Genomic DNA, 11,824 nt, shown 5'->3' with positions numbered 1-11,824 from the left:
AATAACACAGGATTCCGACCCGAAAATAACAATAACAATCGGACTTAAACAGTAACTTCAAAGATCGCGTACAACAATATGAACTGATTGTCCCCGTTTTGTAATTCCTTGTTTTTGAAAGGGACGTGTCGGTAACTAGATTGTGCACGTTCACGGCGTTCATTGAACTAGTTCTTTTCCCCATTGAAAGGCCTAATCATCCCAAAAGGGGGTTTCATAGCAAGAATCAAAGCATTGATAAAAAAATGCAATCCAACCTTTTGATAGGACAAACCATCTGCCAGTCTCCTCTTTATACACTCATCTCGTCCTGTCCTCTTTCGGCAATATACTTGGAAATGATTGATTTCGTCGATGTTGTCCTCATTTTCTCCCCTATGATTTGTCTGGTTTTCTGTAATTCAGCAAAAGGTGAACTAAAGTGAAAAGGAAGCCATTCTTTTATGACTCAACAAGGTTCAATACTTAATTCAACACAGTCACCGTTACAAATCGTATCCTTCAACCCGTGCAACGCACGGCATTTAATTTATGTACCATACAACGCCACGCCCAAGTAGACCGATAATTATATATCCGAATACCAGAAGATGTCTAAAAGACCGAAATAACAGTGTCTCCATTATTTACCACCCAATCGATGCAAAGCAAGGACGGTGCGGTTTTTCCAAGGTCAAACAAAAGGAAAGAGAAGGGTGTCTCCATCAATAGCAACTGGATTCTTGAAACTTGACCACTTGACGTGTCAAGCAAAGAAGCTCGACATGTCTACGATAGGCAACATTTAATGAAGTTCTCCTCGAATCGATTGGCAAGGCTAAGTACCACCGGCCGGAGGCAAAGTGGCCGGGCGATTCACATGCAACGTCACCGCTGTCCTTGTTCCATTGATGCCCGCAGGTCGGGAGTCTTCATCTTGCAGCACATCAGGGAAGCAAACTAAAATTCTCGATATTGCGATTCCTAGGCGGATGATATGGAAGGCTATGCAACGGATATAGGGCGTATTTACCACAAAAGGAACGTACATTGCCAGGTACAGAGCGAAGATATGGTACAGACCGACAGCTCCGATCAACAGGACAACAGAGGCGAGCCAAGTGAGCTTGCTTACGAGCACATAGCCACCGGCCATAAATGCTATGGACATTGTTACGAGAGCTACCAACAGCCCCTTTATGGCAATTATATGGGCAGTTAGAGCAACGTAAGAGTCATTGAGTTGTGCCCAAGACAGCATGACAACCACGACTATGGCATTGTACATCGCAATGGCGTTGCAAATGACAAAGGCCTGGAACATGCCCCTGTTCAGCATTGTTGCCGTTCCTGGGTTAGCTCCAGAACTCTCGACGAAACCTCCAGGAACCGCAAAACCGGCTGCAAAGGTCACGGTTGCCACGAGCATGGCAACTATCGAACGAGCATTCGCCTGTCCGCTCAATATACCTCCGGTTTGCAGAGCAAGGACTGTATATTCCGCCATAGTTTCTCGATTTCTTGACTTGTAGATAGCCAAATCTTTACTTGTAGGTGCCCCGGCAGATGTCAAAATCATTGATGATAATCTCTAGGCATCGGTTAAACAAGAAAATACGGAGTCATTGTAATTCGAAGTTGTCGTACATACCGCATGAAGATAGAAAGGATTGCTTAATTTTGTGATTGTTAATGTTTAATTTTGGAGTTTCTAGTGAGTGCATACCTTTTGAAACGTAGTATCCGTTCTTTTGATTTGCTCCGTCGCAAGGTCTCGAGCCGTCAAGCGTTCACTGTTGAGAAGCTTACGATCAACTCTTTTGTCCAGCACGAGATCAAGCAAAACCACAGGGTGCCATGGCAATGTGGCCAAATGCAGAGGCGTATTCCCCTCGTTGTCTCTCTCGTTGATGAGCTTCTCAAGGTCGGCATGCCTGAGTATGTACCTCACTGCCTGGATTCTTCCGTGCTTGGCGCAAACATGAAGGATGTTTTGTCCATGTCGATTGATCAACTCTGTGGGGTCTGGCCACTGCCTGAGCAGCTCCTTGATTGCTTGAACATGACCCTCTTTACAAGCAACGTGAATCGGAAAATGGCCATCTCTATCATATTCAACTGCGCTCGAGGTGAATTTTTGAAGCAGGAATTTGATGCCATCAAAGTAATTGATGTATGCTGCCAAATGAAGCGGAGTGCTGTGTCTATCGTCTTTTAATCCAAACAATCGTGGATTTCTCTCAGAAATTTCCCTCAGCATGTCTAGATTAAGTGCCAAATAAAACCATTTAAATATTAAACCACGCATCCATCTAACAGTTTAATTTTTTAAAATAATTGATAGTGATCCCATAAAATTTTACTTAATAATAGAGCAAGAGGTCTTGAATTCAAATCTTTCTAAATATCTCATTTGCCTCCCTATATATATTTACACACTTTAATCTTAGTCCAAAGTCCAGTCTACCCTTGAAGAGGAGTACTAAATCATTTAAAATATTAAACTACACCTTCAACTAATAGTTTAAAATATCTAAAACAATTGGCAGTGATTCTATCAAATTTCACATGATATCAAAGCCATATTCCGCCTCAATTTGCCTATGAGGTTCCCTGTCCGTCAATTTGACGTGCCACTTTCAGTCCGGTTTACATGTGAGAGGGGCCGTTAAAAATGTCTCACATTGCTTGTCTATAGAGTTTCAATGGGCCTTATATTCATATAATCTCCATTCACCTATTGCTTAAACTTTTATATTGAAAATTCTAACATGGTATCAAAGAATGAGGTCTCGAGTTCAAATTTTTTCAAATCCCTTATTTGCCTCTCTTATATATTTATACGCTTTAATCTAAGGCCAATCTCTAGTTTATATGTGAGGGAGAATGTTAACCACTTAAATATTAAATCATGCATTTATTTAACAGCTTAGAAAAGCTAGCAATGGTCTTGCAAAATTTCACATTTTATTCTTGTAAAAACTAAAAGGTTAGTATTAGAAGACCTCTCTCTCTCCTCCACTTCCTCTTCTTCCTCCTCCTCTATTTCTTCCCCTCTCGATCTCACTCAGCGAGAGCCCTGCCCTCCGCTCACTTTGCCGGTGCCATCATTGCTGCTCGGTTGCCCTTTGTTGCCGTCATTGTCGATGTCCCTCCATCATCTTCACCGTCACTCCACCTTGGTCATCTGGTCTCTCTCTCTCTCTCTCTCTCTCTCTCTCTCTCTCTCTCTCTCTCTCTCTCTCTCTCTCTCTCTCTCTCTCTCTCTCTCTCTCTCTCTCTCTCTCTCTCTCTCTCTCTCTCTCTCTCTCTCTCTCTCTCTCTATGAGGCTAGGTTGCGTGATCAAATGTAGAGAGAGGAACCGCAATGATGTTGACATGAGCTGTGAATTAGAGCTAATTTAGTAATATGTAATATTTACTTCCTATTTTGTCTTCTGATTATTTTATCTCCTGATAAGGAAGAGTCCTAGGGTTTGTGTCATCTGTTGTGTATATGTAGACAAAGCTTTGTAAATTGGAGTAAGAGAAAAATATATACATAAATTTTTCCCTTAAAATCGCATGCGTTTCTTCATGGTATCAGAGCATAGTTGAACCAGGGACTCTAAAATCGATCAGATCCGCCGCCCCCGTACAACCGGAGAACTCAAATTTAACAAAAGGGAAGATGACGAAAGATGGCTGTTGAAGATTCCAGGGGATATTGAAATTAGGGTTCGATTTTTTGGTGGTTTGGTAATTTCAGTTTTTGATTTTTTAGTGATACATTCGACGGGACGTTGAGTGATTTGCCCGCGCCCAACACTCACCGTCATCTTTCCAAGGGGACCATTGCACGAGACACCGCGTCAAATCTGATCGACGCAGTTCCGACCTAGACCAAACCCACTGCAGCTTGTATCGCTGCTACACAGACACGCCGCGACTAGAATCGTCGCCGCACTGACCCATCCGCGACAAAGGAGATTCATCCGCGACATCAACCATTGTACTGACCAGATCTCTTTGCTGTGTCGATCAGCTCTACGTGGAACTACTACTATTGTCCTTGATTCTTGCATAAACACAAACCGATGGCAGATCAAACTTCTACAGGAGAAGTGGTTCCCCAGAATCAGACAGAACCACTTCTTGAGAATTTGACATCGAAATTGACTTAGATCCTCACCCAAAATCAAACCCAAAATCCGACATCGCACAATGATTAATCCGCCTCACAAATTACAATCAAACTAGATGGAACCAATTATGGTTTATGGTCCCAAGTGGTGGAGATGTATATCTCTGGCAAAAACAAGTTGGGATACATCAACGGAAACCTTCTGGAACCTTTACCTATAGACCCTCAGTTTCGGAAGTGGAAAACCGAAGACTCGACGGTGAAAGGATGGTTGATCAATTCCATGGATCCGGCGTTGATTGGCAATTTTATCCAATTCTCAACTGCAAAAACAGTTTGGGATTCAATGGCTACCACGTTTTTTGATGGCACTGATGCTTCCCAGGGGTATGATTTGAAGCGCATGAAACAGGCAAAGGGCTCTATCGAAAAGTACTACAATGATCTTCAAGGACTCTGGCAGGAGATTGATTTTCGCCGCCCTAATCCCATGTCGTGTCCTACTGACATTGAGCGCTACAACACAGCTCTTCAAGAAGATCGTGTCTACACCTTTCTTGATGGTCTTGATGATCGCCTTGACAATGTTAGGGCTGATGTGTTACAAATGCAACCGTTTCCTACGGTGGAACAAGCTTACGCACAGGTCCGACGAGTATGTCAAGCTGTGATGTTGACCAATGCAGATGCCCCCTCTTCCGTTGCTGCAATGGTATCTCATGGGAGGAGGATGGGGCCACGGTCTCTTGACAGTAGCCTGGAACCTAGAACTTTACAGCTAACATCTCTGGGTGGCAAGTCCAATGCAGGTTCCAAGCATAAGCCACAACCAACTTGGGGGATGTACCCATTGTGGGAATCCAGAACGTACCAAGGAGACTTGCTTTAAGTTACATGGGTACCCCGATTGGTGGAAAGATTTGCAGGCCAAGAAAAAGACTGAGACTACAGCTAATGGGGGTAAAGGACAAGCGTCGTTGGCCACTGGGGACTCGCCTCTCTCATTGGTTCCACAGGTAGACTCCACCAGTACCTCTACCTCGGCTCCTGAAGGAAACTACGGATATATTTTTGTCAATACTCATCAGGGTGGGGACAATGGGTGGATTGTTGATTCAGGCGCTACCGATCATATGACGCCCAATCCTGATGATTTTATCTGCCACACCACTCCGCAACAACAAAGTATCTATAATGCTAATGGCCGTAGCTATCCAGTGACAGGGGATGGGAGTGTTGCTCTCACGCCTTCCCTCTCTTTATCTCACACCTTGCTTGTGCCCTCATTATCTAATCAATTATTATCTGTTGGGCAAGTTGCTGAGGAGTTGAATTGCAGTGTTCTCATGTACCCCAATTTTTGTTTATTTCAGGATATCCTCACAAAAGAGATTATTGGACGTGGTACTAAGAGGGGAGGGCTATAATATGTGGATGATCTCACCACTGGCAGAGTTAATCATACCCAGGGTCAGACTACTAGTAGGGAGAAAGAAATATGGTTGTGGCACCGTTGATTAGGACATCCGTCTTTTGGGTATTTGAAGTACTTGTTTCCCAAGTTGTTTAAGGATTTATCAAATTTTGTATTCCGGTGTGAAACATGCATCTTGGCAAAGAGTCATCGTGTTCCTTTTCCATTGAGATTTAATAAAAGCACAACACCTTTTGTGTTAATTCATTCTGATGTGTGGGGTGCTTCACCGATTACCACTCTTTCGGGAATTCGATGGTTTGTGACGTTTATCGATGATTGCACACGGATGACGTGGTTGTATTTGATGAAGCACAAGAATGAAGTCTCTACCATATTTCAGGTGTTTCATCGCATGTTTGAAACCCAATTTGGAGCACAAATTTGCATCTTTCGTATAGACAATGGGGGCGAATATGTAAATCAATATCTCACTGGATATTTCCAGGAACATGGTCTTATTCATGAGACGTCGTACACTCAGACCCCCAGCAGAATGGGGTTGCAGAAAGGAAGAACCGCCATATTATCGAGACAGTGTGGGCTCTCTTGGGGGGTAGGCATGTTCCCACTCGTTTTTGGGATGTAGCCATTGTTACTGCGGTCCACCTGATGAATCGGATGCCCTCTCGCATGCTAAACTTCAAGACCCCGTTGCAAGTCCTTTTGACACATGTTTCTCTTCCCTCGGTCTCGACACTTCCCCCTAAAGTGTTCGAGTGTGTAGCTTATGTTCATCTTCACAAGAACCAACAGACTAAGCTGGATCCTTGTGCTATCCGGTGTGTTTTTCTTGGATATGGAACCCATCAGAAGGGCTATCGCTGCTACAATCCGACCACTAAGAAGACTCATGTCACCATGGATGTCACATTTATTGAGTCTGAATTCTTCTTCCCTAACACCAATTGTCCCTTTCAGGGGGAGATACATCGAGAAACGGAACATTGGTGGGAGAGTGGTGGTATTTTGGCAGGGGTTGGGTCTAACTCACGGCACACCCCAGTAGTATCGTCGGAAGAGAGAGTGGCATCTCAAGCCGTGACAGGGTCGACAACAGAAGTTGCGAAGGACAAACATCAAGCCTCGGTAGGAGGTGACCGGCAACTGGTATTGATACAGGATGCTTTTGAACAGTCTAAAGAACAGCCCTCTCTCACTCATGATGTCCCCTCTTTAGTACCCAACCATTCTCCCGAGGTAAGTTCTCCTACTATGGCTGATTCCTTTGATGATTCTGATGCGGTTGTTAGATATAAATTACCTGATAGATACAATCATGGCAAGCCCCCTAGTCGGTATTCACCAGACATAGAAGAGTGGAGATCAAGGTATCCTATTGCAAATTACGTCTTAACAGAAAGATTATCTGAACCTTTGAAGACATTTGTATCAAATGTCTCTGCAACCCGGGTTCCTAGTGGGGTGCAAGAAGCTCTGAGGGATCCCAAGTGGGTTCAGGCAATGAAAGAAGAGATGGAAGTGTTGCAAAAAAACAAGACTTGGAGTCTTGTTGAGTTGCCGGAGGGAAAGAAAGAAGTGGGGTGTAAGTGGGTATTTACTATCAAATACAAAGCAGATGGTTCCATTGAGAGGTACAAGGCGCGGCTAGTAGCGAAGGGGTATACACAAACTTATGGTGTGGACTACCAAGAAACGTTTTCTCTCGTTGCGAAGCTTAATACTGTGAGAGTATTGTTGTTTCTTGCAGCAAATCTGGACTGGCCGTTGCATCAATTTGATGTGAAGAATACATTTCTTCATGGGGATTTAGAGGAAGAAATCTACATGGATGTTCCACCTGGGTATAGTTGTGTCACTCAACCCAATATGGTGTGCAAATCGAAACGATCATTGTATGGGTTAAAGCAATCACCCCGTGCTTGGTTTGGTCACTTTAGTTCAGCAATGAGAAAGTATGGATATTCTCAAAGTAACTCGAACCACACTTTGTTTCTAAAGCGACGTGAAGGTAAGGTAACGGCCTTGATTATATATGTAGATGATATGATTATCACAGGAGATGACCTTGAAGAAATTTCGAGACTCCAAGACAAGCTAGCGGAAGAGTTCGAGATGAAGAATCTGGGAGGGTTGAAGTATTTTTTAGGCATTGAAGTGGCCAGATCGAAGGGAGGTATTTTCTTGTCTTAGAGAAAGTATGTGTTGGACCCTGTGCTTGGTTTGGTCACTTTAGTTCAGCAATGAGAAAGTATAGGTATTCTCAAAGTAACTCGAACCACACTTTGTTTCTAAAGCGACGTGAAGGTAAGGTAACGGCCTTGATTATATATGTAGACGATATGATTATCACAGGAGATGACCTTGAAGAAATTTCGAGACTCCAAGACAAGCTAGCGGAAGAGCTCGAGATGAAGAATCTTGGAGGGTTGAAGTATTTTTTAGGCATTGAAGTGGCCAGATCGAAGGGAGGTATTTTCTTGTCTCAGAGAAAGTATGTGTTGGACTTGTAGGCCGAAGTTGGAATGTTGGAGCGCAAGCCCGCTGACACCCCTATAGTTCAGAATCATAAACTTGGGGAGTATCCAGATCAGGTTTCGATGAATAAAAACAGATATCAAAGGTTATTGCGTAGACTAATTTATTTGTCACACACTCATCCTGATATTGCCTATGCTGTAAGTGTTGTGAGTCAATTTATGCATGCTCCGAGTAAGGATCATATGAATGCTGTAACTCAAATTCTGTGTTACTTGAAGTCAGCTCTTGGAAAAGGTTTGTTCTTTGCAAAGAATGGTCATCTTGAGGTGGAGGGGTTTACGGATGCGGATTGTGCAGGCAATATCTCGGATGGGAGGTCTACGTATGGATATTTCACGTTTATGGGGGGAAACTTGGTTACATGGAGGAGCAAGAAGCAGAAGGTGGTAGCCTTGTCCAGTGCTGAGGTAGAATTTAGAGAAGTGGCCAAAGGGTTGTGTGAACTACTATGGCTCAAGAGGTTAATGACGGAACTTGGCTTCCCACCGAAATCCGAGATGAGATTATTCTGTGATAATAGAGCAGTGATTGACATTTCTCACAATCCGGTACACCATGATCGAACCAAGCACATTGAAGTTGACAGACATTTTGTAAAGCAGAATTTGGATGCTAAGGTGGTTCAGTTTCCCTTTGTCAGGTCTGAAGATCAGTTGGCAGATATACTTACTAAGGCAGTGTCGAGTAGAGCCTTTCACAGCTTTCTTGTCAAGTTGGGTATCAAAGATATCTTTTCGCCCACTTGAGGGGGAGTGTTGACATGAGCTGTGAATTAGAGCTAATTTAGGAATATGTAATATTTACTTCCTATTTTGTCTCTTGATTATTTTATCTCCTGATAAGGAAGAGTTCTAGTGTTTGTGTCCTCTGTTGTGTATATATAGACAAAGCTTTGTAAATTGGAGTAAGAGAAAAATATATACATAAATTTTTCCCTTAAAATCGCGTGCGTTTCTTCAAATGAACACCGGTGGTGGACGGCACCCTATCGAGCGTTTGAGACGGCAACGTACATCATGCAAAGGTGGTGAAGAGAGAAAGGAAGAGAGAGATAGGTGGCTGGGCAGTGGGGAATATTCCTTTCTTTCTTTTTTGTTAATAAAACTTATTATGGACAACCTCATGGTTGGCATATTAGGTTGAGGAGGTTGGGAATATTCAGCTCATGGCTAGAGGTCATTCCTTCAAATTCCACCAACTATGTACCAACTATTTGACGTTAGGACCATATACACTGGTGAAAAGTTTGGACTTAACTTTTATGTGGGGCTAGTAAGATGTTTCATTGGCCTCTAAGTAACCAGACCTCTACGCTCATGCCCCAAGTTACAAAATTAAAAATTATGTATAGGTGATGTACATATTTGTAACCCGTTAATTAGAAAGATGGTAAGAGGTAGTTTCGTTTCATATGGCACAAGTATAACATTCAAATGAACAAAAAAGGGGGGAAAAGTAGGACCAACGATTTGCGTTGTGTCGGGTTATTCATGTCACGTCAAAACAGAGTGTATCAAGATTATGATTAATTCGAACTTGACAAGTATGATAAATGTGTCGAACTGCCTCAATACGAAGACGACAAACCTAGTAAATCATGTCACATGATATGACTAACATAATTATCGAACCGTGTCATTATGCCATGTATCGATATGATACTATATGTTAACATATTTGCAAATATACGTTAACCTTTGGTATTACTGTGTACATGATAAACACTTAAACATGTTTATACACAATATCTCAATTTAACATGTTTAACACGTTTGTAAATAATAACAGTAATTTCACTTCACATTACATCTAGAGTTTATTATTGAGTTACCGTTTCTTATGTTCTATAACTTTTGCATCCCTGATGTGTTTTCATCATGCCCTTTATTCTTTTTTAAATGGGTTTTGTTATTATAATATTTTAAGAACAAAGATGTCATTAGACATGAGTATGAACTGTTAAAACTTAGCCGTGTTTAAAACACCAACACATTAGCACTTTAATTTAAATGTGTGGATTCGTGTCTGAGCGGGTTAAGCAAGTCAATTGCGTAAAGCACGATTTTTATTTTGTCACGAGCGGGATGACATAAATCCCTTTTGTGCCCCGTGGGATCTCGTAAACGGATGATGCTGAGGATTGCAAACAGAGTTAAGATTACCTAGATTGCCGTGTAAGACAGCTGCATGAACGGGCGACACGCCTTGAATCCTCGAGGTATCAAGTGGCACTGCCAACAGAAGCCTGAGAACCTCCAAGTTGCCACTCTCGACGGCCAGATACATCGGACATTTACCTTCATTGTTCTTCATATACATGGGTTGCAAGTCCTCACTTATCAAGATCTGAACCACTTCAAGGTGGCCGTTCACGACGGCCTCATGCAGCGGGGTGCTTCCCCTGTGGTTCTGCACTTGAACGAGAGCCCGCTGCATCTCGACCCCGCCGACGTCCGATGCCCGGCCGATGAGGACTCGGGCCGCGGGGGCCCTTCTGGCCCTGGCGGCCAAGTGAAGCGCGGTGTCTCCCCTGCAATTTTTCCCGGCCACATCCTGGTCGGAGAAGTGGCCTACGATGGCTCTCAGGATCTCGTCTCTCTCGAGGCCCGCGGCGACATGGAGCAAGGAATTTCCGGAGGGGCTCAGAATGACCCGCAGACACAGACGTAGATTGCGCTCGGAATAGTAACGTTCCACGACTCGGATGAATTCGTCCACGTCGCCTCGTTTTGCAGCAGTGAATAGCTCCTGGGTCGTCGTCTCATCGCATGAGACGGAGTCTTGCGTCAATAACGCTTCCAATCTCTGCAGCCTGTGCCTCCAGAGAGAATTCTCTTGCAGACTTATCGCTACGGCCATGATTTATTGGTCTAAGGAATGCTCTACTTGGACTCGTATGTAATTAACAAGGAACACAGCAGATTGATCGCATCGACCGCTCTACTCTGCTGCTGCGAGTCGCTCTTGATGAAAGTATATTTGGCGAGGTTGCACACGCCACTCGCGACGTCATATACGTTATTATAAAAGCCCGTCAAAATCACGTGGGCCCCGCATTCCCCCCCATCTCCGAACAAAAGTAGATGGTATTTGCTTTTTCGGGCATGACTTTTGTGACTTTGAAGTTCCTCGATCGGTGGCGGCTTTTCAGTGATTTTGCCGGATGAAAATGCAAGTTACTCCCTTTCCTAACCTCATCACAAATGAAAAAGGAAAACGGAATCCATTTTTCAGTTTCAATTTATAATTTTGATCGACACTTTTTGAGAATATTGTTTCAAATAAGACATTGCTATGTCTTATTTGAACATATAACCCAATGAATTCTCAAATTCCTTTTCATATTATATCATGCTATATATATATAACACCAGATAAGATAAATTTTATGTGAAAAGGTCGGAAAATTGATCATGAACATAAAGGAAATTTCATTGCATCTGCTTTTAGAGTAATTAGTAGTGACTCTGTAATATTCTGCGGAGTCTATGGAACAATTTTCGGATGGAATATGAGCAAGTTATGAACTTTTATGATTTGCTCTTTGGAAGAATTCATATTGCATGTTTCACGTGGGGATCTCTTTTATAAGTCGTAATGATTACACAACCAAGGAATAAGCATTAGAGTCCTCCTACAATGTCGGGGCCACTTTTCGCAGGACAGAAGTATTTATGCCTGACCGTGATTGTCGTCTGTCGAATTTGGCGGTACGCTTTTGCTGTGTGAAGAGCTACGGCCGAGAA

The 11,824-nt window shown here is 43.0% G+C and overlaps 1 protein-coding gene across 1 annotated transcript; it reads right to left on the bottom strand.

Moving 5' to 3' along the window:
* Positions 1-598: 598 nt before the first annotated feature.
* Positions 599-11,071, bottom strand: LOC115685533 (protein ACCELERATED CELL DEATH 6-like). The gene is made up of 3 exons (XM_030610610.2): positions 10,241-11,071; positions 1,706-2,241; positions 599-1,570 (listed from the first exon to the last, which is right to left on the bottom strand). The coding sequence occupies exons 1-3, from the start codon at positions 10,935-10,937 to the stop codon at positions 818-820; spliced, it is 1,986 nt and encodes a 661-aa protein (XP_030466470.1). The 5' UTR covers positions 10,938-11,071; the 3' UTR covers positions 599-817.
* Between the last annotated feature and the right edge of the window lie 753 nt (positions 11,072-11,824).

This window comes from Syzygium oleosum, unplaced genomic scaffold, assembly GCF_021117445.2.
Source record: "Syzygium oleosum isolate NSW1041296 unplaced genomic scaffold, Sole_v2.1 Sole_v2.10, whole genome shotgun sequence".
NCBI lineage: Eukaryota > Viridiplantae > Streptophyta > Magnoliopsida > Myrtales > Myrtaceae > Syzygium > Syzygium oleosum.
Note: the sequence above shows the minus strand (reverse complement) of the source record. Positions and strands in the feature narration are given on the sequence as shown.